This window comes from Poecile atricapillus, chromosome 25 (assembly GCF_030490865.1).
Source record: "Poecile atricapillus isolate bPoeAtr1 chromosome 25, bPoeAtr1.hap1, whole genome shotgun sequence".
In the NCBI taxonomy this organism is placed as follows: domain Eukaryota; kingdom Metazoa; phylum Chordata; class Aves; order Passeriformes; family Paridae; genus Poecile; species Poecile atricapillus.
In genome coordinates, this window is record NC_081273.1 from 7,009,621 (window position 1) to 7,033,396 (window position 23,776).

Here is a 23,776-nt window from a genome sequence, read left to right on the forward strand (position 1 = left end):
ACAGAAAGCAAACAGCCATTTGCCTCGTTAATAAACACTTATTACTTCTGTACAGAAACCCTCTGCAAGACCATAAGTTAGAGTTATACAGGAAGAATACATATGTACATTTATGACAGGAAAGAAAAACACTGACTGTGGTAAGGCTGCAGACCTGCGCTTTCTCTGTCACCCAAGTGCAGCACAGCTGCAACAGCAAAATAAGGCCCTGTGGCCCAATGTCAACAGTGCTAAGGAATCTGTTTAAGGTACATTTCACAACAAAGGGGATGAACCAGTATTTTGGGAGATACTAAAGCATGTTTTGGGGATATGCAGTTTCTGCTGTGAAGAGGGGAGCTTTGTGAGAGGCCAGCCAGGGAAGAGAGAGGCCCCACTCTTCAGATGGATCTGTACAACAGGTGAGGCTTTCTCTATGATCCAGGTCCAAAGGGTCCAGCTTTCTCTGCCACTTCCAGAGCAAGCTTCAAGTTCTGATCAAACAACTCGCACCTGAAACCATCAGAAAAGCAAAAAGGATGACTTTTACCTATGGAAGTGAGTTAACAAAGCTAACAAAGGATCTCCACATCCTTTGGCTCTGCATCCTTTGAGGAGAGATTCAGGAAGTTATGACACAGCAACATGACTGCTGTTGAAGTCTGACTTGGTCCTTAGTTAAGATTAAAGCTTGTATAGGCCTGAATATACAGTAGGACAGCAGAGTTTGTGTCAAGGAAGTGCACCTCCCACCTCCCCAGCAGAGCCAGCACTGGAGAGAGCTCAGGTCTCTCTCCACAGCAGTGTGCTATGGCTTCCTTCCCCTTCCCTCAGCCAGTTTTGCTACTTAAGGACTGTCTGCCATTTCCTACTGTATAGGCAGAAAGCAATGAGAGGTTGCAGCCAGGTTACTAAAAGTGGGCTTTTCCTTACCTTATTGGCATCTCCAGAGAGTAGAAAGGATTCTTCAGAGCGAAGTCTGAGTAAATCTCATAGATTTTGCGGAGAAGAGCATCTATCCCTGTCTGCCTTGGGTCAGCGAGAACCATGAATTTGATCCCTGGAGCCGTAATGCCAGGAGCATAAGGAAGGCCAAGCACAGCAACAGCCCTGACAAAGCAGAGCGGTGCTGGGTGCCTAGGGCCCGATGGTACCTGTCAGTGTCTGGAAGCAGTGCAACTTGAAGGTGTCGGTCTCCAGCATCTCGATCCCAGAGCTCCCAACTTCAGGTGACAGCTGTGACCCGATGGCGAACAGCCTGTGGGGACAGGCCACTCAGCGCCCCTCACCACCCCTGCCCGCGCCACCCCCGTCCCGTCACGGCCCACCCTGACTCACGAGTGGAACATGGACGCCAGCATAAGCTTCTCGTTGGAGGAGAGCCGGTGGCGGCCAAAGCGGATGGACACTGGGTAGTTGGCAGGGTTCCCCAGGAATTCCAGCACGTCCTTCCCGTCCGCCGTGAAGCGACCGTTGACCTCGGCGCCGTTGATGGCGAGCACGGCGTGGCCCACTGTGGGGACAGCGCGGCGGCACCAGTCAGTCTGTCACTCACAGTCAGTCTGTCACTCACAGTCAGTCTGTCACTCACAGTCAGTCAAGTAAGCCCGGCCTCGCCCGGCCCGGCCCTTTCCACCCGGCCCTTCCCACCCGCCGCACCGCGAATGCCGTCCCGCTGCCCGAAGGCGACGACGACGCGCTCGTCGTGCGGGCGCAGGACGAGATCGAGAGGAAAGCTGAACGTCTTCTCGGTGTCGGAGCGGGGCGCGTAGTGGTCCAGCTGGTAGATGAGGCCGCCAGCCTTGTTGACCACGTAGACGCTGAAAATGGCCATGGCGCAGCGCCCCGGCAGAGGCACCGCCCGCCGCGGCAGCGTCACCCTCTCCGCCCCGGCAGTGACGCCATGCCCGCGGGGCCCGCCCCCGCCCCACGCCAGGCTCTTCCTTTCTCGCCGACATCTTGCGGAGCAGCCGCGGCCGCAGCATGGTGAGCGGGGCTGGGCCGGGGGGGCGGGCGGCGGGCCGGGCCGAGCCCCCGAGAGACGCCGGCGGCTCCCTTGAGCGGAGCGGGAGCTGCTGCGAGGTGCCCGGCGGGGCGACCCCGCGACTCGCCGCTCACCCCCCATCCTTCTCATCCTCTCGCAGCCGCCCAAAGACGATAAGAAAAAGAAGGACGCGGGCAAGTCCGCCAAGAAGGACAAGGACCCGGTGAACAAGTCCGGCGGCAAAGCGAAGAAGAAGGTGGGAGCCGGCGGGCCTGAGGGCTCGGGGCGCGGCGGGATCCCCAGGCCTGGCGCGTGTGCAGCGTGGCCGGGCCCCGGGAGCGGCGTGAGGGCGGGGACGGGCATCTTGTTAGAGGAGCTCGCTCTTCATCTGCCAGCAGGTCCTACATAGTAGTGTTAAACGCGAGTAACAGAAGACTTTAGTCCTCTTATTTTTATACCGCAGGTATTATCTGCAACACATGCACTTACAAAGGCAATTTTGTGCCTCTCACCATTCCTTTAGTTTGGGATGTGATACGGAAACATTTGATGGGGCTATTCTCGGGGTGTCATTTAGTTCCTTTTTTTGTTCTTGCTTACAAGATGGCTATGGGAGTGTTGTTTTTTTCTCTCTTTTCAAGTAGAAGTGGTCCAAGGGGAAAGTGAGAGACAAGTTGAACAACCTTGTCCTGTTTGATAAGGCCACTTATGACAAACTGTGCAAAGAAGTGCCCAACTACAAGCTCATCACACCTGCAGTTGTCTCTGAAAGGCTGAAGATTCGAGGCTCCCTGGCTCGGGCTGCCCTCCAGGAACTGCTCAGCAAAGGTGAGCACTCAAAAATAGAAAAAAAGCCAGAAAGCTGCTTGAATTGGCTGTTTGGTTTTCCTTGCTTGCCTGCAAGCATCTAAAGTGCTCCATGTGTAAATTGTTTCTGGAGAGACACTGCTTTAGCTTGCATTTCATGCAAGTGCTCCAAAGTATGGAGCAGCAGTTCTGCTCCATAGAGGCATTGCTGTAGTAGGAAAAAATGTTGCCAGAAGGATGGGTTGTGATGTAACTGCAGCCAGATGGGAACAAAAGACTTGCATAAGCTGCTACCCGCTATTATTTTCTCTTATACATTGCCTTGCCTCTCTGGGAAGGACCTCAGCATCCCTGGCATCCATCAGTACATGCACACTGACACATTTTTGTTTTTTCATAGGATTAATCAAACTGGTGTCCAAGCACCGAGCCCAAGTGATCTATACCCGAAACACGAAAGGTGGAGATGCACCTGCTGCAGGGGAGGACGCGTAAGGAGGTGAGGCCGGGTGCTGAGGAGCTGAGTCGTGGTGTCAGGAGCTAATGGACTGCTATGCAATGTGTAATGGGCAACTTCCATATGGCTGTGGTGGGCTGTTCTTCCAAATGCTTGAGAATATTTTGCTCACATCCTAAGCAACTTCCTGGGGGAATGTTACTGGAAACATCGGTTCTCCAGAATTAAAGAGTGATTTCTGATTTTGTCCCTGTGCTCATTGGTTGGGGAAAGCATCATTTGTTCCACTCTCTGTGGGCTGCAGGGCAAATAGGCACTTGTCCTCCCTGCTCTCACAGGCCACCATGGCCAAGTGTTCCTGCTGGAATAGAACTGTCAAACTGTTTGCTTTGTGCTAGCTTGTTTTGACCTGGTTTCCTGACTGGGGACTTCTTGTTTTACAGGTTCTCCAGTGACTTCATCAACAATGTGTCATATGTAGATGCATACAATAAAATTACTGATTATAATTTTTCTTGCTTTTTCAAGAATGTGTATGTTTCATTACTGATGTATTATTTACAGTAGATTCTGATAGAGGTCATGGCTGTTGTCCTGTAACAGCCAGTTTTGGTCTTTATTAGTGTTACAAATGTGTTGCTGAAAGGGAACAAACTTCTGCATCACCTACAGCAGTCAGTGATGTTAGACAATGTAATGGATGAATGTTAGAATGAAGGGAAGCAATATAAATTTGAATGAAAATATCAAACACCTGGCATTAGTTGCCTGCAGGGTGGACCCTGCATTTGAAATGAGTTTCAGTTGGTCTACAAACACAGAGGCATTTAAAAAAATAAAGTTTATTTCTCCAAAAATTCTTTTTTTAGCAGGATGTTTCATGTCAGCATAGGCTGCTGGCATCACTTGCTGTACAGAGTAGGCTTTCTGATAGGGAAGATACGGCATCCACAGGAGTCTGTCCTTGCTGGCAGGACCTGACTTTGTGTGGCTTTAGATGTGATGCTCAGATGGACACTATGTGACTCTAGAGGACAGTCAGCAACAAAACTGCAGCTACCTACAGTCAGCCTTTCCACAGCAGAGCTGGGTGTCTGATCTTCATCTGATCACCTTTTTTTCTTCTTTTCCCCTGATTCAGTTCTAAATTGATGCCTGAAAGAGAGCATAGAGGCCAGACTGCAGTAGCCTTTAGACAGAGATAATGAACACTCCCCTTGAAAAAGTAAGTGCTGTGCCTACTGTTCTAGCATGGAAGCTCCCTCAATATTTTGGTACCTCAATAAGTGGTAGCTCCAGCTAGCTGACAGAGGTCTGGCACATTAAAAGGCCCCAGTGGGACAGTATGTGAGGCTGAAAGGTGAGACAAGCAAAATGAGGCAGATGCCTTCATGTGTGCAGCCCTTTACAGTCATGAGCACACTTCCTTGCAAGCCATGTGTGCGCTGCTCCAGGGCAAGAATGGTACGCTGCCTGGATTAAGCACTGTGTAGTATAACTGGTACAGCAGGAGGTCTCATGCTTGCTGCTACCTCAGAGTCTGCTCCATGAATAGCCATGGACAGAAGCCACAGACTCTCCCCCCTGGCATCCATCTGTGCTGCCCTGAAGCTCACCGGGACTGCCACCTTCTGCCATGATTCCATACACGCCCAAAGGAAGGGAGCCAGCTCTCACTTGTCTGAGAGGTATGGTCAAAGTTGGCACCAACACGTTCCACTGGGAGCTTTTTCAGCTTCTGCTTCTCCTCTGAAAAATAAAATAGGATTGTATCGTGGTTTGGGTTGGAAGGGAATTTAAAGATCACATTGCTGCAATCCCCTGTATGTACCATGAACGAGGTCACTTTCCCCTAGATCAGGTTTCTCAAAAGCCCAAACACTTAGTTCAGCAAAACTTTTTCAAGTTGCTTTTGGGTTCTTTAGCATGGTAAAGTGACTGTAAAGTTAACTAAAAGGTGTACTGACTGTGTTTGAGAAATTCCTCGTAGGAAGGTCCAATTTGTTGTTTGCTTCCATCTTCTTCCTCTGTTAGCCACGGAGGTTTTGCTCCTGAAGTCACAAGGAATACTTAACTAGCCACTGAAGTTATTCTAAACTGTGACAGGAGAAAAGTGTCCCCTCTTTCCCCCGTTTGCTGCTCGCTACCAAGCGCCAAGTGACAAAGTGAACTCTAGATGTTCTGAGAAAAATGAGCTGAGGCCTAAGCTAAGGCCATGGCAGGTCACACCCCAAATCATACACTCCCCACGGCAGCAGCATCAACAGTTTTTACTATGCTGATGTGTTTTCTTCTCTAGTATGTCAAATATTGCCAAAAGAGTGACCATTTCCTAGTTACGCTGCAGCTGCTTCAAAACTGCTTTATCTCTGTGACATTTGCAAGCCATGAGGTAGCAGGCCAGTGAGTCATGATGCAGGTGCACTTACCTGTGTGGACATTTCCTTTCCCTTCTGTCTCCTGTTAACAGGAACATAAAATGCTTATGAGAATCTTATGTTTAAGAGTATCTCTGAACAGAAGAGCATTGTCTTCATTCCCTTCCAGAATCCAATTCTATTGGAAAAAGGCATAGGAAAGCTCTTCTCTTCTTTAAAAGACAGTTTGGTTTGGCTTTTTTTTCCCCATTAAAACATTAAAGAATGTTTTCTTAGTGAAAGTTAAACCTGGATAACTGAAACTGGGTGTCCTACGTTAGGGCAAATTTGGGAGAGTTTAGGGCAAAACTGGGAGAATTTTGCTTGCCCAAATCCACAAAGCTGTTTCTTTCTGTGATGGAGACCGCCCCTTGTTCCGCTTTGTGACATGTGCTGTAGGTGACTTGCAGTTAAAGTCACATTTGCTAGCCAGTTACCCCTACCTGGTGGCCAATGAAGGTCAGAACCATGCCTGACTCCGTCCAGGATAAATCAGTTCCTGTCTGCATTCCACTCGGGCCAGGCTGTTCTGCAGCACAAGTGCTGTCCCTGAAATAAGAGGCCAGTGCTTACTGTAGTGCATACAAAAGTTTGAAAAGGTTTGCATGGTCCTGGTAATGACAGCATCAAACTCCCCATGTGCTGGATGCTTTGAGCAGGGATGCATCAGCCACTGCTAAGGAAAGTGGTGCTCACCATTCAGGTCCTGTGGAGGGTCTGCAGACAGAAGGTCCTGCACAAAGTTCTGGCTCTGGTTGAAGCTGAGTGTGATTCAGGAAAAATGAACAATGTTTGTGGTACTGGGCGCAGCCCCCCACCCAGCCGCCCCTAGCCCCTCCCGAGCGCACCCGGTGCGTAGTGCAGTGCCCACTCCCCTCCAGGGTGTAGCCAGGGCAGGATACAGCTCACCGACCTGGAGCGCGGCTTGCACCGTCTCTCGCTGCCGGCGCTCGGCCTCCCGGATGTCAGCCGCCATCTGCGGGGAGAGAGCGACGAGGCGGGGTCAGCGGCGGCCGGGCTGATGTCGATGCGGGGAGGTGACCGAGGGTACCTGGAGGATGCGCTCCTCCTCCCGCCGCTGATGTTCGGCCAGCGCCCGCTCTAGAGCCTGCGCGAAGCGCTCGTACTCCTCGGCCGGCACCAGGCACCGCTCCCGCAGCGCCGCCTCCGCCCGGTTCTCCCGCCAGAACCGCGCCGTCTCCCGGCGGTGCTCGGGCCTGCGGGATACCGTGACACCGTCAGCACCGCCCGCACCCGGCCAAGTGCCACAAGAGCCCGGCCCGTTCCTGCCTACGCACCCGGCCAAATGCCGCATCAGCCCAGCTTGCAGCAGCGCCAGCCCGCCGCGCCGCCCGTCCCGCCGCACGCCGCGTCCGCAGCACGGGCACCACACGCGCCCGTCGTGCTCCGCTGGGTCGTAGCGCCGCACGGCCGCAGCCCCATCGGCCAAGGCCGCCGCTGCCCGCGCCGCCGCCGTCGCCTCCTGCAGCTGGGCCAGCGCTTCCTGCAGCCGCCGGCGATGCCCTACGCTGTAGAGGTGCCGGCGGCCCGTAAAGGCGCTGCGGCGGCACAGCCCGCAGTAGTGAACGGCCATAGTGCCCGGGCCGCGGGGCGCAGGCGCGGGGCGAGACCCAGCCCCTCCGAGCGGAGCATCCGCGGCCCCCGGCGCTGCCTCCAGCGCCGCCACGCCCGCAAACGCGCGGGCGGAGCCGTGGCCGCGCGGGCGGAGCCGTGGCCGCGCGGGCGGAGCCGTGGCCGCGCGGGCGGAGCCGTGGCCGCGCGGGCGGAGCCGTGGCCGCGCGGGCGGAGCCGTGGCCGCGCGGGCGGAGCCGTGGCCGCGCGGGCGGAGCCGTGGCCGCGCGGGCGGAGCCGTGGCCGCGCGGGCGGAGCCGTGGCCGCGCGGGCGGAGCCGTGGCCGCGCGGGCGGAGCCGTGGCCGCGCGGGCGGAGCCGTGGCCGCGCGGGCGGGTGTGCGGCTGGCTGCTGTCTGTCTCTGATGGGTGGTTCGTGTCCGCAGAAGGGAAACGAAGCTGGTGCAGGGTCTGGAGCGTGTTTCCTGCGAGGAGCGGCTGAGGGAGCTGGGATTATTTAGCCTGGAGAAAAGGAGGCTCAGGGGTTATGGTTTAGGCTGGACATTAGGAAGAATTTATTCAGAAAAAGGGTGATTAGATACTGGCATGGGCTGCCCAGGGAGATGGTGGAGTCCTTTGTTAAGGAAAGACTGGGCATGGCACTTCATGCCATGATCTAGTTGACATGGTAATCTTTGGTCCTAGGTTGGACTCGATCTCAGAGATCTTTCCCAACTTAATTGATTCTGTGTCTACAGTGACTGAGATCATATTAACTACACAGACCTGCCTTGCACCATGCAAAACAGGAAGAGAGAAAGGGAGAGAAGGTTGCAACTTTTACTTGGGCCATAACAACTGCTTGGGCGCTGGTCTTGCTGCCTCAGTCATTATCCATGTTAAGCTGCAGGTATCATATTGCTGAGCAATGAGACACTGAGTTGACGGCTCTGTGGTTAGTGTAGCCTATCTTGTTCGTCTCACTAGGTTGGTTTCATTAGAAGGGTTTCTTGGCTGATCTGGTGACCTGTCCCTGCTGGTTGCAGGTATCTCTACATGACATGGTGTCATCTCCTAGACCCAGTGTCCTGGTGACTGTACTGGCTTGGTTTGTGTTATGAGTAGGTGCTTGCAATACATACTCATCCTGTTCACCCACTTGCCATCACTCTTCTGCTCATGCAGAGGGGAGATAGGCAATGGGGATGGAAACCAAAATCCAATCTTTGGCTTAGTACCAGCAGGAACTAGATTTCAGACTCTACATATGTTGAGGCATTTTTGTAGGAGGATGGAGGTTATGTTTGTAGTGGAGGAGTGCATCAGGGGGTTGTTGCTTGTCTGAACAAGGAGACAAACAGAAAGAGGCTGCTTTTGGCAATTGTAGGTAAAGATCATGCCATAATTTTAGTGCCATGGTGTTGAGAGAATCTCAGCATAAGGGTGAATTCTGTGACCCTTGCATCAAAGGTTAGGCTTCGATTTACTTGGGATTTTTTTCTATATGATGAAAGAAAAGATAAAGGTGCCTTTCCCACAGCAGGTTTGCTCTGCCCAGCATGGGGCCAAATGTTTCTGTACTTTTTGCAGTTGCCATTCTCACCCTTTGTGTTTTTTGAGATGAGATGTTGAAAAATAAGTTACACCAGACCAAGCTTTTCTTGAAAAGAAAACCTTCTCAGAGGATCTAGGATGCTCAATTTTGCCTCTTCAATAGTGTGGTAGTTTCTACTGTATCAAGATTTGCTTAGCTCTTGTTAGGCAATCCACAAATATCAATCAGTATGATTTTTGCTTCTGCTAGGAGTAAAAGACTACAGTCACATGATTTTTCCACCTTTTGTGACAAAATTCAGTCAGTAGCAGAAACTAACTGTCCCTGTTACGATCCTCAGGTACAAGCAGGACCCATTTGGTTGGCTGCTTTCCTCAAAAACTCCATGCATGCTCCAATCAAAGTTCTTTTCCTTTCCTCGGACTGGAGTTTGGTATTTAACTTCGGATGTATTGCAAACAAGCTGGCTATTATAGTTTAATAATTTACCACATATCAGTTGATCTGTCACACCACAAAGTTGCTTTTCCCTTCCCTCCCAGAGTCAAACCCTCACACAGTAGTGTGTGTATCAGCTGAGGCGTGATAACCCACTGAGCCTATGATTATCTATGTGCACTTTCACACAGACACTTCACCTACCCACTTTGGTACTTCAGAAATAAACTCAAGAGTGCTAGACTAAATGCAGTCATGTTAATTATCTCAGAACAATGTGAGTATTTTGGGGGGTAGAAGAAGTCCTGCAATAGGTAGACCTTGCTTGCAGATGAAGTCTCTTGACTTGCTTGTTTTTCAGCCAGATATGGCTTTTGAAAGACGTGGGGCAATGTGTGAGGCACCAGTGTGAATAAAAGACAGGAGAATATTTGGATGATGCACTTATCCACGAGAAGACACAGTTCTCTGTGATGTTTCCCAGGAGCTGCCCTGAGAAGAGCAGCCTGGCAGTGCTGGAGGAGGATAACTGGAACCTATGGCTTGGCCACCAGAGGCCGTGTGAGCTGGCATTTTGCAGGGAGTAACTGAATTCACCTGTAGCTTGTTTGGAATCACTACCCCTAGAGTTCGGTGGAGGCTCTCCAGCAAAAGCTAATTACAGAGCAATAAAGGAGGTGAGAAACAGCTGCAGAACTTTTAGGGCTGGTAGCAGAAACAGGTTGGAGATGATCAGTTTTCTTTCTTCCATTTTTCCCTGGGTTTCTGCATTCTCCGGGAAGGCTGTACTGGTGTTTGGAGGAGGTAAGTAACATCGGGGAAGGGGAGAGATCAGATATGATGTAATGTGATACTGTGCTCCACCAAGAGAAGCCCTGAACAGTTGTACTTTGATTGACCATTCTCAAAACAAAAAAAAAAGGTGTAAAAATACTTTGCTAATATTTCCTGCTTCTGCTGCAGTAATGGAAAGCATTCCTCCATTTGGTAATGTTTACTTCTTGCTGGTAGAGATTGGATGGGCTGCTATAACACACACAGGTAAAAAAAGGGAAATGAAGCCTGTGGTCTGCCTTGTCTGTTCAATGAAGCTAGAAAAACTGGAAACAGAAATGTTGATTTCCATCTTAAAGCCTAAATATATTTTAAGCCACAGAATCACTAGGTTGGAAGAGACCTTCAAGATCATAGAGTCCAATCCAGCCCTAACACCTCAGCTAGACTATGGTACCGAGTGCCATATCCAGTCTTTTTTTTAAACACCACCACCTCCCTGGGCAGAGCATTCTGGTACTTTATCACCCTTTCTGTAAAATTTTTTCCTAATATCCAACTAACATTTCCCTTGGCACAGCTTGAGACTGTGTACTCTTGTTCTGTCAGTTGTTGCCTGGAGAAAGAGACCGACCCCCATCTGACTACAACCACCTTTCAGGGAGTTGGAGAGAGTGCTAAGGTCACCTCTGAGTCTGTAAGCACTTGGATGTGTTTAAAAAAAGACTCAATTTGCACTCGATGCCATAGTCTAGTTGTGGTATTAGGGCATGTGTTGGACATCTGGATTTTTCAAAGCTAGCTCTTTTCAGGTTAGTGTTATTGGCACAGAAACCAATTGATGGGATAACATCCATCCTGAAAACAGGTCTTGCCTACTCCTCTACACTTGTAAACACAGTTACTGCAGGGAAGTTTTGTAAGGCTGCAGGTTGGGATTAAGGACAGTTCTTGTTCTTTGCTGATTCCTGTCTCCTGGCACTTCAGATTAAAACTTGTTGGCAAATCATGAGAAAAAACATTTCAGATTTGAGTCTTCACTGTGAGTGTGCTCAATTGCTTCTCAAGGTCTGACTTTTGTGTCAGGTGTAGGTATATGCCTTCAGCCATGGCTTCATGTGAATGTGCTCTTTGGGGTCTTCTCAGCAAGCCAGAGATGCTGCATTTGCTCCTGTTTTTGAAAAATGTTAGGTGCGAGCTCCCATGAAGATAGGCTAGCTCTATAACTTGGCTGCTGATTCAGAGCTGTTATAGGAGTCTGGCTTGATGACTCTGGCATTCCTCAGCCCCTGAAAGCCTTGAATTTGTAAAAAGTGACATCTGCTTGTCTGTGGTAACACGAGAGCATCAAGGGTATTATCTCTTGTTTGGACTTTGCCCAGCCATGGCATTTGTTTGGAAGCAAGCTCAGTAGATTTGTGGGGACCCTTGAGGACACTGGTCGTGCCAAGCAACTGTGGGGTTTATACAATTTTTTCCCCTGTAGCAGAACTGAGATTAATTTCCAATTAAGTAAGTGGTCCTTCTTCCCCTCTTCCTTTTTCCCTCCTTCCTTTTTCCCCTCTTCCTAGGACAGGTTGTACAGTAGATGCCTGGGTTATCATCACACCAGGCCACTCCTGTTCTGTTGGCATTGCTTCAATTCCTTGTGCTGCAGTGAATAGCTGATGCTGTGTAATAGAAACAGAGCTCCCAGGATTTGCGTGGGCTGGAGTTAGAAACAATCCTTTCTGTTAAAGACAGGCAGCAGGGAAAGTATGGGCAGGCTCAATGATGGGGAACATGAGACAGAGAGAAAGCTTTGACTGGTAAGAGATGCTTGCTCCACTGGCACAGGACCCAGGGCTGTGTCAGGATGCCCAGTTATTCCTGCAAATGACTAACATGTCTTTGATGGTTCCACTGGTAGATGCTGCTGTCATTGTAGCTGTTCATAGCCCCCTCAGGATGTGAGAACACTGCAGATCTACTTGATGAGCATTGCAGCCTATTTTATTAGCTGTATTCTCTTCTCTCTGAATGGATACACTATTTTTCTGGTGGGGGAAAGGTGGCCTCTTACCCTCCATGTCTTCAAATTCTGTGAAGTTGCAGTAAAAGAGCTGAACTCGTATCTGCCCCTCCTCCGTGATTTTAAAAATCACTTCAAAGGTGAGCTAGCAGACGACTGAAGCGACCGGTTCCGCCAGGCTCGTTTCTGCTCACCTTTCCTGCCGCTCCCCTGTGGAACAAAGCACATCATTTCCCTTTGATTTCCTACTTTGAAAGCCACTGGGGACAGAGTCTGACATGGCCCACAAGTTTTTTAGTGTCTCTTCTCTGGTACCTTCCTGAAGTGCTGAGTGGGTCAGGACAGGACTCCAGGAAGGAGACCTGGCTTGTGCCTAAATTGGCCAATGGGATGTTCCACCCTCCTGGGTGTTGCAACCGGCATCCCCAGGTTTGTGGGTAGGGTGAGGTAACACTGCAGTGACAGGGGGAAGGAGACACAGCGTCTGGGATTCAGTGGCTTTGACAAATGCATGCAGGGGTTCCAGAGTCCAGGCTGGCTGCCCATTGCCAGCAGTACATGCCACCTTCTGCCACAGCTACTGCCCTGGGGACAGAGGGGTCCACCCCGTTCTCCATTTCTTTGCCAAGAAGAGATGGCACATGGCAGAGTGGAGTGCATACTGTCAGTCTCCTGCCAAGCAAGGAGGAGAAAAGCAGTGAGTTTGGGTGCCTCAGCCAGTGCACAAGGCACAGGCCACTTGCCCTCTTTGAAAGGGATTGTGTCACAAGTGTGAGGCTAGATGGAGAGGAGAAGAAAGCAGGGCTTGTTTTTGCAATGAGTTTCTTTACTTCCTTCTGTGCCATCAGGACTGGAGAGGTTTGCAAATCTTTAACACATATGGCTGTCATTTGCAAGCAGGCAGTGATGCAGCCCATCCCTGGCCTGGTGCAGACTACGTAGTACTGAATCTACACCCCCATCTCGGTGTCCCAGAGCTCTCTTAGCAAAATACAAACAGAGCTTGTCTCTGCTCAGCTTACAAGATGATAGGGTCTCGCCTTGCAGCAGTGCAGCTGCACAGCACATGCATGGTATTTAGTGCAGGTGCTGCAGGACTTGGCTGCGATGTTCAGAAACCATGGTATGCTGACTCAGTGAAAGGAGCAGGAGGATAATAAAGCAATAGGAATTGGTCATGTTGAAGGAAGTACCAGATGAGAGTCTTGAGTAAAGGTTAATTAATCTGACCTCTGTTATTCTGGGGAAGCTCTCCAGGCTTTATAGTCACTTTCATATGTATTGTGAAGCTGCAAAATCAAGAGTAAAACCCCTTTCCCTGCTGGTTCAGTGCCAGGCTGGATGCTTTTGTGACAGTGTTAAAAGTGCAAATATATTTATGTGTGTGTTTTCGTGTGTTTCCCTCTCAGACCCCAGGTGCAAGAATTGATGCTGGAATCATACTCAGCTTCTTACAACAGGATGACCCACATCTCAGGGCTTAAACCTCTGTGTAAAACCATTCTCTGTGATTCAACCCTATTCATCATGCTAGCTGAGAGTCACTGAGATTAGGAGGATCATATCAGTGAAGGTTTAGTCTGATAAAAACCATTCTCTTAACACTTCTGCTTGAAACGGGGATATTGTATCTTTAAGGCACCCCCTTCTCATTCCCCTAATACCTCTAGGCCTCTGAATGATTCTAGAGGAAAGGATCAGTGCAGGAGTTTAAGGCATCTTTCCCTGCCCTGCTGCACTGCTCACTTGCTGCTCTGAAGGCTGTGCTTTGCTGTTTCTATGGAAACCATTAGTTGCTAAGCAACTGGAGCATCATCTGTGGTGAGCCCTCGCATCTAATTATCCCATCACAGTGGCTGAGAGGGGCTTGGGGGGGGGGCGGGGATTAACTCCTCTGCCATGGCAGATCCATTGACAACACTTTAGTCACATTTAAAGGGACATTGTCTCCCTTCTGCCACACTTATGAGGAGGAATAAGGTTTTCTGCAAGAGTGGACACACTGTCTGTACTCATGGCATGCTTGGAGCTTCCAAGGCCTTGCACAGAGCTCTGCAGGGAGCTCTTCTTTCTGTTCAAGTTATGCATGATGTACTTAGCTGTACATTTGGATTGTGTAGTCTTTACCTTGTGGACTGTATCTGGGCCATACTTACAGTTGTTCATGTATTCTTTTTGTGTTGCGGTCACCTCAGTGCTGTCCTTACTGTCTGTCCCCAGAGCTGGATGTCATGTCTGCTCTGTGAGGTATTGCTACTTCTTCAGAACTCAGCAATGGAAGAGGTGGGCAGCTCTCTGTCTTCTGTCTGCAAACATTGCATAGCTTGGTATTCAGTTCCATATTACCTTACGGTTTGCTTCTGGGAGGGACAGAGATTGTCTCATCAAGAAGCACTGAAAGCCTGAGTGGTGAAGTAACAACTACAGAAAATATCATTTTCCAGATCTCTGTAAGTGGACAAAGCCACCAGCAGCCTGGTGAATTTTGCACATTCAGATAAATTAGCCAGTCTGAGAGCTGGTTCTGATTTTGAGTTTGCAAACACAAGCTGATGTAGTGTAGGACTCAGTCTCCCCACTGTGACAGACTGCATCTGAGTGAGGTTCCCATATTTGTGAGAAGAGTGGTAGTGGTTTGAGTTACCTTCAGACAAATGCCTAAGTTTATTGAAAACCTGACTGCACCAGGTCCATTCTTGGGTGCATTGTATCCACTTCTTGCCTGCTCCCATCAAGATGGATAGGGATTCCTCCTCAGTTTTCACTTTCTGCCAGAAAATGGATGCTTTGTGATTTACTAAGGTGATTGCTTTTCTAGTGGCTGAATCAATGAGAGTTGGGAGGTCTATTAGAAAGTTTTCCTGTTTTTTTACTGCCTAGATCTATGAGCCAGCTGAGAGTTACTGCAAAGCTCCCTAGCAGCATTTGCTGTGCTTTGTATGGACAGGGAGGATATAGCTTCAGCAGGAGGGTGGTCCATTCTTACTTTTGAAAACAAGGGAATCCCTCATACCCCCCTAAACTGACTTGTTTTCTGTGTCCATCTTTGAATTGTAATGTCTTTCACTGCAGCCAAAGCCTTCAGGCGCTATCCAGCCCTGGCAATGTGTCGTGCCAACATGTTAGCACTGCTTCTACCCCTCCCTACTGGCACAGGACCAGAGCATGTGGCTCTGCAAGGACTGAGTGACCCAGGGCTAGGTGGGTAGGGTAACCTGGGAAGGTGGAGCAGGTGCCTCCGTGCTTTGCTCTCAGAGTAGACAGATGATGGTGATTATTATTAAGAGCTCTTATAATGATCTTAGGGAGGGGCAAGTGGAGGATAGAGACATATTTTGTCATGGCAATGGGAAATGTAATTAGAGTTCACATGTTAATTAAGAGCTGAAGGGGAGAAATAGATAGATTTCTTCCTGAAGTCACATTGGCAGTTGGGCACTCTGCATAATGCTAATCAACAAGGAAGACAGGCTTTGGAGGAGAGGCATGCAAGAGGGAAGTTTGTGCAGAGGCTTTGAATAGAGCACAAAGTGTCAAGGAAACTTCCCAAGGCTGGGAAAAAGAGGAATAGTATCCACAACACATTTGGTTTCTTGGTGTAAACTGGCAGTGTCAAGAACAGGTAGTCCAGGTCTGATCACCCATGTGTGTTTCTCTCTGGCCTGCCTAGGCACTCACTCAGACAAGAAGTGGATGTGAGAGCGTTCTTGAACTCCTGCTGCCCCATCAGCAGTGGGCATTCTAGCCAAGAACAAATCTAGTGCAGCTCCTGGGACAGCAAGTGAGGATATCCCACTGCTCCGTGCAGATCAGGGCAGCTGAAACCTACTCATCTGCCCTTCTGGAAGCATGTGAGATGGCTAATCAGGTGCAGATGCCTGATGGTTTTGCATGCTTTAATATGGAATTTTATGCTTGCTTTTCTCTTACTGGTCAGAAACCTATGAAATTACAGCTCTGTTTCTCTGACAGGGCAGGTATGGCAGGAGGACCTCCCATGTTTGAGTCTTTGACTCGCCACATGGAAAAGGTCTGCAGAAATGCATATGGAAATAAGTTTCCTCTCTGTGGCTTGGCACTAATGTATTTAACAGGGAGATCCTCTGCTCCTTCAACTGTCCCGGAACCCCATTACCACAGTCTGTGGAAAGGGGCTGACTACTACACATGCCTTGTGGGAAACCCAGGCACTGTATGGGAGGTGGGGTGGGAATGAGTAGAGGGGCTGTGAGTGTAGGTGAGCGTGATGCACCTGCTTACAAGAGGATGCTGCAGAATTTGGATGCATCTGTGAGGAAAGAAGGTAGTGGTCTGTGTGTGTATGATGCTATTTAAGAGAGAAGAGAATAATTCTGCTTTTCTGCAGAAGTGAGAAGAAGGTTGTCTGCACACAGAATTTAAGGGAACTGTTCAAAATGTAATTTGCAATGTGCTGGGGACTCACAAGGGTCAGGAGGAACAAGTATGCAAGCCTCTAACTCATACATGATGTCCTAGAGTCAGGAAGGAGTAATCTAAAAGCATCTTAATGAAGGAGTCAGCACTCACAAGAATGCTGCAGCCCAGCTCCTGCCGCCTAGCTTTGCTACCAGTGTGGATATTTCCCTGCAAAGACCAAAAGACCTCGTGCTGTCAGATTATGCCTGAGGACTTGTGCACAACACTGATGCCATCCAAAGTTAGGTGGAGCGCTCCCTTTGCACCCATGGGTTTCTTGGTCGAGAGCAGCAGCACCCCTCTATTCGAGCAGAGCATGGCATCAGGGAGAATCAGGGCAAAATTTGAGAAAGTGCTAAGCATGATGAATTTGATTTGTAAAATTGCCCATGCCTCTGCTAGTGGATGAACGCCCTGCTGGAGCAGCACATGTAAATACACAGTGCCATTGCACAGTAGCTGGGACAAAGAAATTAAACTGAGGCAAGGAAATCTGGAAGATAGAAGGTCGCTGTTAAAGTTGGAGTTTGGACAGAACACTGAGTTGAGCAGTGAGACTCCTGGAAAATGTTGAGGGTTTTGTAATTGTTTGTTTGAGAATGGTGCTTGAAGTATTGCAGTTCCTTCCAGGTGGCTGGCTGGGTGGAATGTTTCCCAGCTATCGGATGGCCAGCAGTGTTTGTAGTTTGCTCCCTGATCTAGAAGTAAAACTGGGGAATGTCTCACTCTGTCTGCTGGGCTACACTGCATCCTTGTTCTTCCTTTTCACTCTTGTGCCCTCTCTTTTGTTTTTCATTTCCTCTTGGCATCTTGGGGCTTAAAGCATTTCCAAGAAGAATTGACGTTAGGACAGCAGCCGCTGAGGAAGCTTGCCAAATGCTCTACATTGGCTGACAGCTCTTCTCAAAACCAGATGGTTACTAATTAAAGGGAGTCAAGTGGGAAGGCTGCCTTGGCCTTTCTGTTTCTTTTTCCTTCCTTTGACTAACAGAGTTTGTGACCTTGGAGGAAGATTGTACTCCTGTCTATAGTGGGAAGTCCTCTCCTAGTGCTTGTAATCTGTGGTGATCCTGGTGCTCTCTGCTGGGTGCAGGATCTTTCTGAGGAAGCAGGCTGTGTGCTCTAAGCGCAAGGTAGCTGCCATGGGCGGTAGGACAGAAATGCAGTTGTAAAAAGAAAACACAAACTGGGAGAGGAAAATTAAATATTGGGAAGAGCTCTTCTTGGAGATCTTCTGTGGCTTTAACTTGAAGCCTTATATTGTCAATAGAAGAAAGACTGATATCATCCTCAGGGAACTTCTTGTTCCTCAGCCTGCTGCGCCTTTCACATGGAAGAGTCCTTTACGTGGCCAGTCTTAGGCCATCTGTGTGCATGTGGGCTGCTCCGTGTGGCTTTTCTCCATGGAACTGGGAACTGAACTAAATGGCTAGGAAGACGAAGGGCAAGCACATGCTTCTTTTATTTTCAAGAACATTTGGTGTCTAGAGCCAATCTTAACAGATGCACTGTCAACGCTTAACGATTCAACCTTGTGTGGAAGAACTGGGTATGAAGAAATCTGCACTGGCAGTAACAAACACCTCCCACTCCAATTCATATCCAAGAAAACCGTAGCAGTTTTGATTATATTCCAGAGCGGTAGTCCTCCACAGGTTCCCTTGCTGAAATCTTGCTCCTCCCCTCTGCCACTGTCCTTTTCTCCTTCAAATGCAACCTCTTGTTCAATTTAAGTAAATGTGCTTCACTGGAAAACACCAGGGCACAATTACTTAAGGAGCAAAGAAGTGAACAAATGACAATTCATTAAAATATGTCATTGTAATTGTTTGCAGCGTTCTGTGCATGCTCTTAATCTGTGAGGCCCAAAGCACAAATTTTCTGAACAAAAAAAAAGACAGCAAGAAGGTGACAGTCGAGAGCCTACAGCAGCATCTCCTGCCTGCCTCTCAACCACACAGCAGTCACTGCACCAGCTTTCCCGCAGGAAACCTTTCAGTGTGTCGGTTTAACACAGCCTGTTTTTTTGGGAGGGGAACCACAGGGGTGGCTTCTATGAGAAGCTGCTAGAAGCTTCCACCATGTGTGACAAAGCCAATCTCTGATGGCTCGGGAACAATTTTTCCAGCCTGAGAAAGGACTTCAGCATTTGGGGTACTCTCTAGACCCATCTCTCCTGCACTGCTTAGGCTGCTTGCTGCAAACTACCTGCCAGTGCTTTTCAGCCTGGAAAGGGTTAAATCGCAAAAGTACCTCCTGGGGTTTTGCTACTTCTTTTCACCTCTGTTTTATTTCCTCAAAGACGGGGATCAGCTGTCTGGATCTGGCTTGACCTCACAGCAAAGCCCATGGCCATACTCCGCAGCACAGATTGCCTGTCTGCAGAGGGACACACGGATTTGCTGTGCTGGACCCTTTTGGAGGTGTGCATGAATATTTCATGACGGGGAGAGGATGCTTCAGCAGCATGATGCAAATGTGGATTTGCATTGTGCTGTAAGAGACAAAGGAGAACAGACCCCAGGTCAGCATCTCCAGCTCCCAGGAGGTACACTGAGAAGAGAAGGCTCCTAGGGGTAAAGGCTGGACCCAGGGGTAAAGGCCCACCCACTTTTTTTCTGCAAGGCCAGTGGTACAATGAGCCACAGGTGGTGCCAGCAGCTCCTGCACATGCCTACCATTCTTTACCTGGATGCAATATCCCAGCAGGGAAAACTGCAGCTTGGCTTGAGCTGGTGGAGGATAGCAGGGCAGCCCTACCAGTCCCCAGGACATCCCAGTACCTAAGATCCTGTCAGAATGTTGCACCAGCTCCAAAATGTGAGAAGTAACCAAATGGTCATTATTAACTGGAGCCCAGGTTTCTAAAGAGGCACAATATCCAACTGGAACCAGAAAAGACATCTAATGGGAGACCGTACTGCATTTGGTACAAACTATGTAATAGATGCTTTGTAGGCACTCAATACAACTTCCTCCATTCAAAAGGAGAGTGAGGTTTGAGATTTTGTATGAGTTGCGCAATGTGTAGAGTGGGTCCTGTCTGAGAGTCTCTGAAAGTGTGGAGTACATGCAAAGAGCAGAAAGGAAATGGACTGAACAGTACAACACAGGACTGCATACAGAAGGGCTTAGTTCATCTCAAAGTCTTGAGCATGATTTAGCCAGCAGTATGATCAGGGGTCTACTACTGAAGTGTATTACCATCTGTGGTCTTATGTGGAAGGAACAATCAGGCATCCTGGTTCAAGTCCCCCAAAATCCAACCAGGCAGCAGTGATGCAAATGGGTGGATGGTGATCTTGCTACCTGTAGCCAGACACACAGCCCTCTTGCAGTTCTGGCATTGCTTCCCACCAAAGACATCACTTGGCTCTTAGTGTCCATGACTCAGAGAGGGCAGTTGTAAAGTGTGTTAAGGTACCTGTTACACAGGTATTCAAGAAGGATCATCTACGCAGGAAAGAAACATCTAGCGGTCTAAGTGATGTAGTCTTAAGCTGCACGAGGGGAGGTTTAGATTGGACGTTAGGAAGAATTTCTTCAGAGAAAGGATGATTAGACTTCAAAGGGTGAATGGACTGCCTAGGGGGGTGGTGGAGTCAGCACCCCTGAAGGTGTTTAAGAAAAGAAAGGACATGGCACTTAGTGCCATGGTCAAGTTGACATGGTGGTGTTTGGTCCTAGGTTGGACTCAGTGATCTCAGGTCTTTTCCAACCCAGCTGATTCTGTGATTGAAGGGCCAGCTGTGTGCTGCTGCTGCTAGCGGGGATTGGAGGGTTTGTTTAGCTCCTCGTATTCTAGCGCAGAGACAAAGATAATATTGCATCCTGTGGAAATCCATTTCCTTGCTTCTAGACCTGGGTGTTAAAGCCCCATTTGGCATTTGTCGCCAGTGCAATGGTTTCTCCTTTTGATGTTAATTGAAACACCCCCTTCTGCTGTTCACACGCTGCTCTTCTGTCATGCACAGCCTCCGAGATGGCTGCATCTCCTTTATATCATCAGAGGCTGAAGTGGGGAAAATAAAAGAAAGCAACGTTTTTTCTAGTGTCCCAGCTCTAGTGCTGCCTCTCGGCATCAGGAGTAGAGGGACAGGCTGGCTGCGGCGAGAGCCGCCCCGCAGAGACCCGCGGAAGGGCCGGGTCGTGTCCGCCCTGCCCCGCCCGCCGGGGGAGCCCGCGGCAGCGGCGGTGCCTCCCGGGCCCGCCAGGCGGCGCCACTGGGCCCCGGCCGCGTGTCCCCGGGAGGGACCCCCGGGCCGGCGGCGGCGGAAAGCGGGCGGTGCGCCCAGAGCAGCCTCCTTCCTTGGCGGGGAGCCCTCCCTGTATCCCCCCCCGTGCCCTCTCCATCCCTGTGCACACGCAGCGAGGGATGCACCAATGCTCCCAAGGTTGGAGCAGCCGCCCTTCTGTGTAAGGGCCGCAGGTACTCGCGCGAATGTTCAATGACCCTAACACTGGACAGGAGGAGCTTGGGGAGAGGCAGCCAGTCTTCAGGACCGAGCTCACCGTGCTGGGCACTGTGGCAAGGGCAGGCAGGGGTTTGAGAGTTCCTCTCAGTCTGCAGGGCTGCATGCAAATGGCAGGTTGTCAGAGAAGGTGGACATAGCTGGAGTACAAGAGGACACTGAACAGAAATGCAAGTAATAAGTAGCTGCTCAAGGGTGGGGTGGTATTGACAAGAAGGACCTTTTTCTTGTCCCAAATTCTGTATAGTCCCTGTAGCGTTTGGACAAGGTGCTCAGCACTTTTGGCCTGGGAGTACCATCAGACCTGTGTAAATGTAGGCATGTTTTGGGAGACAGAGGTACAGATGAAACAGGACCAGGTGAAAACCTAGGAAACACACAGGTAGAGCCTGTGGCTTCACTCAGATGGTCATCCTTGCTGGAACAAGCAGGGCTTATGGGCCTAGCCTGGCAGCTAAGTGTTGATGCAGGTGAATGGGGCTGTGTTAGGCCTTTGTGCCAGGGAATACACCCTGTTTCCCTGAAAAACAGGTCCGCCCCTGAGATGTTGTGGGAGAGGTTCTTCCCCAAGCTAGAGATTTGTGTGGTTGAGGCATTGCACACAACAAGATGCACATGACTGTCTTTGGAACACAGACTGTATGTGGGAACAATTGGGCTCTCAAGTGGTAGTCCAGAGCTACCATCAAAACAAGTCCTTGTCATGCTGGCAGATGGCACAAGGCAGCAGTCTGCTAACTTTTCCTGTTATGACCCAGTTTACAGAGCGGTGATTTCAAGTGACCCCGAATACTAATAGAGACATTACATAAAATTGGATTTGTGACAGGCCTGTGACCTTTCTGAAAACTCTCCTGATCTCTGTTCTGCAACTCGTTGGCACAGGCTTGCACGTTTGTGGTGACCAGGCTTCCAGGAATCCTCTGGAGATAAAAGCACTGAGTAAATAAATCAAAGGGAGGGATTGCTCTGTTTCTAGTTCAGCTTTATTGTAAGACCGTAGTAGCAGTGACAGCAAAAGTAGTTCTTGCACCTTCCTTGACTATCTCATTATTCCCTGCACACCACAGACTGCTTGTAGGGCTGGCGCCCATGTGCCGTGCTCTGTTCCTGCTGTTTGTGGTTGCACATGCTCGTGCGTGCCTGCAGAACGTGTGTCTGCCCCGGCACGGTTGCCAACACCCATCCTGGACACATCTGCGTGATGATTTGCCCGTCTGCGGAGTGCGTTTGCCTGCGCACGTGAGCGCGGTGTGTGCCGGGGGTCCCGCCGTGCCAGGCAGGGACCGGGGCGGCGCAGAGCCCCAGTCAGCGGCCGCGGAGCTCCGGGAGCCGCCGGCCTGTTCCAGCAGGCGCGGGGTCCCGCGCTGCCCGTGTGGAGGCTGCTTCTGCCTCTGTGGCCGGCCGGGATGCCCTCGGATGGGAGGTCCCGCCGGCAGCGGAAAGCCCCGCATCCCTGCCGAGACCCCGGCTGCCCCCGGCCTCCCGCCGCCTCCCGCCTGGTTGCTGAGCGAGGGCTCTGCGTGCTTTGTGCCGCCGAGTGCCGCGGCCGCGGAGCCAGTCCCGCCGCTCAGGATTTCCAGAGCCGCGCTCGGCGGAAGGCGCCGTATCAGGATAAGAGTCCCCGCCGCCGCCGCCACCCGCCCGTCCGACCCCGGGGGCGGTGGGAGGCGCTGGCTCCCCCGATGGCTGCTTTCATCGCGCTGGTGGCCTCGCCAAACGCTTTAACCCTTCGCGCCCCCTCTGCAGGCGCCGGCAGCGGGTGCGGTGCCCGACCCCGCAGACTGCCCGGTGGGCTCCGGCTCTCCTAGATTCCCTCGCACCTCCGGTGCCAGTAAACATCAGCCTTTTCTCGGTTTGCTGCTTTGCAGGGCCTGCCCTGGACAGCAGCAGTGTCCCAAGACCAGGGACAGCCACGCCGAGCCCCACGTAGAGCAGTCCAAATAAACTAGAGCAGATAGCAAAGGCCATCTGAGGCTAGTCAGCTGTGGTAGGAGTGAAGCTCATACTCCATGCCAGGATTCCAGCAACATCAGGACTATGTGGACCTGAGATGATTTCCCTAGGGTTGCAGTGAGCATCTAAGGTGTTGCAAGGATAAGGCTGGCATTCAGGATGTAGAGGAGTAACAGAAGGGAAGAAGGCTTGAAGAGCTGCATCCTGCCTGCACCCATACAGGCATTGGGAATGAATCAGGCATCAGAGCAACATCAAGGCATCGAGGATGCTGAGTCTCGGTGTCATTGTGATCCTGGATCCATGTCAGGAGTTTTTCTTTGCTAGATGATGGTCTGTCAGCCATGCTGTAGCTGCAGCAGCGTATTTTCATCTGAAAAGAGGATGTCTCAGTTTGATTAAATTCTCCCTCAGTACCTCAGCGCTGGCTGTGCTTTGCCTTTAGGACTGCAGCAAAGGAAAATCACAGCATATGGAGGGGGCCAGTGCTCAGCTCTAGCGTAAGGATGCTGAAAAGGAGACTCTGGCTTGGCTGCATTGTTTCATGTGCTGTCTTTGAGCTTCCAAGTTTCTTGCAACTGCAGTGGGCAAACAGTCGTCGTCTGCTGAAGATGTGATAGTTAATAAGGAAAGGTAATCCTGTTTAAAAGGAGAGACCAAACTGGGCACTTCTGATTCTGTCCAGGTCCATCTAGACAATGGCACAAGCTGCCTAGGCAGCTGCAGAGGTAGCAAAGGTAGTGCAGGCTCCTTGCAGTGGCCTGCTGCTGAAACTCCAGTGAGCACGAAATGAGGTAACCCATTCTTCCCCAGCTAACTGCAGGGTCGGGTGCAGACCTGGGGCGTCTCCTAGGCTGGCTTTTTTCCCCTTTTCCCTGAGAAATGGCTTTGTAGTACCACCAAAACAGAAGTTGGATTG

The 23,776-nt window shown here is 50.4% G+C and overlaps 3 protein-coding genes across 4 annotated transcripts; 1 reads left to right on the forward strand and 2 right to left on the reverse strand.

Moving 5' to 3' along the window:
* Positions 1-18: 18 nt before the first annotated feature.
* TRAPPC4 (trafficking protein particle complex subunit 4) lies at positions 19-1,841 on the reverse strand. Its single transcript, XM_058856930.1, has 5 exons — positions 1,639-1,841; positions 1,318-1,492; positions 1,134-1,237; positions 913-1,039; positions 19-492 (listed from the first exon to the last, which is right to left on the reverse strand). Exons 1-5 carry the CDS (start codon positions 1,811-1,813, stop codon positions 414-416), a joined length of 660 nt encoding a protein of 219 aa, XP_058712913.1. The 5' UTR covers positions 1,814-1,841; the 3' UTR covers positions 19-413.
* RPS25 (ribosomal protein S25) lies at positions 1,824-3,736 on the forward strand. The gene is made up of 5 exons (XM_058856931.1): positions 1,824-1,965; positions 2,124-2,219; positions 2,608-2,791; positions 3,171-3,269; positions 3,671-3,736. Exons 1-4 carry the CDS (start codon positions 1,963-1,965, stop codon positions 3,263-3,265), a joined length of 378 nt encoding a protein of 125 aa, XP_058712914.1. The 5' UTR covers positions 1,824-1,962; the 3' UTR covers positions 3,266-3,269; positions 3,671-3,736.
* Positions 3,737-4,049: 313 nt separating this feature from the next.
* On the reverse strand, positions 4,050-7,373 carry CENATAC (centrosomal AT-AC splicing factor). 2 transcript variants are annotated; one of them, XM_058856929.1, is made up of 9 exons: positions 6,943-7,373; positions 6,696-6,861; positions 6,558-6,620; positions 6,341-6,405; positions 6,088-6,193; positions 5,657-5,687; positions 5,195-5,278; positions 4,905-4,976; positions 4,050-4,382 (listed from the first exon to the last, which is right to left on the reverse strand). In XM_058856929.1, exons 1-9 carry the CDS (start codon positions 7,236-7,238, stop codon positions 4,294-4,296), a joined length of 972 nt encoding a protein of 323 aa, XP_058712912.1. In that variant the 5' UTR covers positions 7,239-7,373; the 3' UTR covers positions 4,050-4,293. The 2 variants fall into 2 exon arrangements, with proteins under 2 accessions (XP_058712912.1, XP_058712911.1); XM_058856928.1 differs by having other exon boundaries at positions 4,844-4,976; positions 6,943-7,370.
* Between the last annotated feature and the right edge of the window lie 16,403 nt (positions 7,374-23,776).

What these genes read in the sequence shown, in the direction of transcription:
- TRAPPC4 (XM_058856930.1), bottom strand. Translation starts at nt 1,813, where the DNA reads ATGGCCATTTTCAGCGTCTACGTGGTCAACAAGGCTGGCGGCCTCATC. An exon ending in GCAGCGGGACGGCATTCGCG is followed by an intron (nt 1,493 to 1,638) that starts GTGCGGCGGGTG and finishes CTGTCCCCACAG; the next exon opens with TGGGCCACGCCGTGCTCGCC. An exon ending in TCTCTGGAGATGCCAATAAG is followed by an intron (nt 493 to 912) that starts GTAAGGAAAAGC and finishes TGATGGTTTCAG; the next exon opens with GTGCGAGTTGTTTGATCAGA.
- RPS25 (XM_058856931.1), top strand. An exon ending in GCGGCAAAGCGAAGAAGAAG is followed by an intron (nt 2,220 to 2,607) that starts GTGGGAGCCGGC and finishes CTTTTCAAGTAG; the next exon opens with AAGTGGTCCAAGGGGAAAGT. An exon ending in CCAGGAACTGCTCAGCAAAG is followed by an intron (nt 2,792 to 3,170) that starts GTGAGCACTCAA and finishes GTTTTTTCATAG; the next exon opens with GATTAATCAAACTGGTGTCC.
- CENATAC (XM_058856928.1), bottom strand. Translation starts at nt 7,238, where the DNA reads ATGGCCGTTCACTACTGCGGGCTGTGCCGCCGCAGCGCCTTTACGGGC. An exon ending in CTGATGCGGCATTTGGCCGG is followed by an intron (nt 6,862 to 6,942) that starts GTGCGTAGGCAG and finishes GGTATCCCGCAG; the next exon opens with GCCCGAGCACCGCCGGGAGA. An exon ending in TGACCTTCATTGGCCACCAG is followed by an intron (nt 5,688 to 6,087) that starts GTAGGGGTAACT and finishes TCCTGTTAACAG; the next exon opens with GAGACAGAAGGGAAAGGAAA.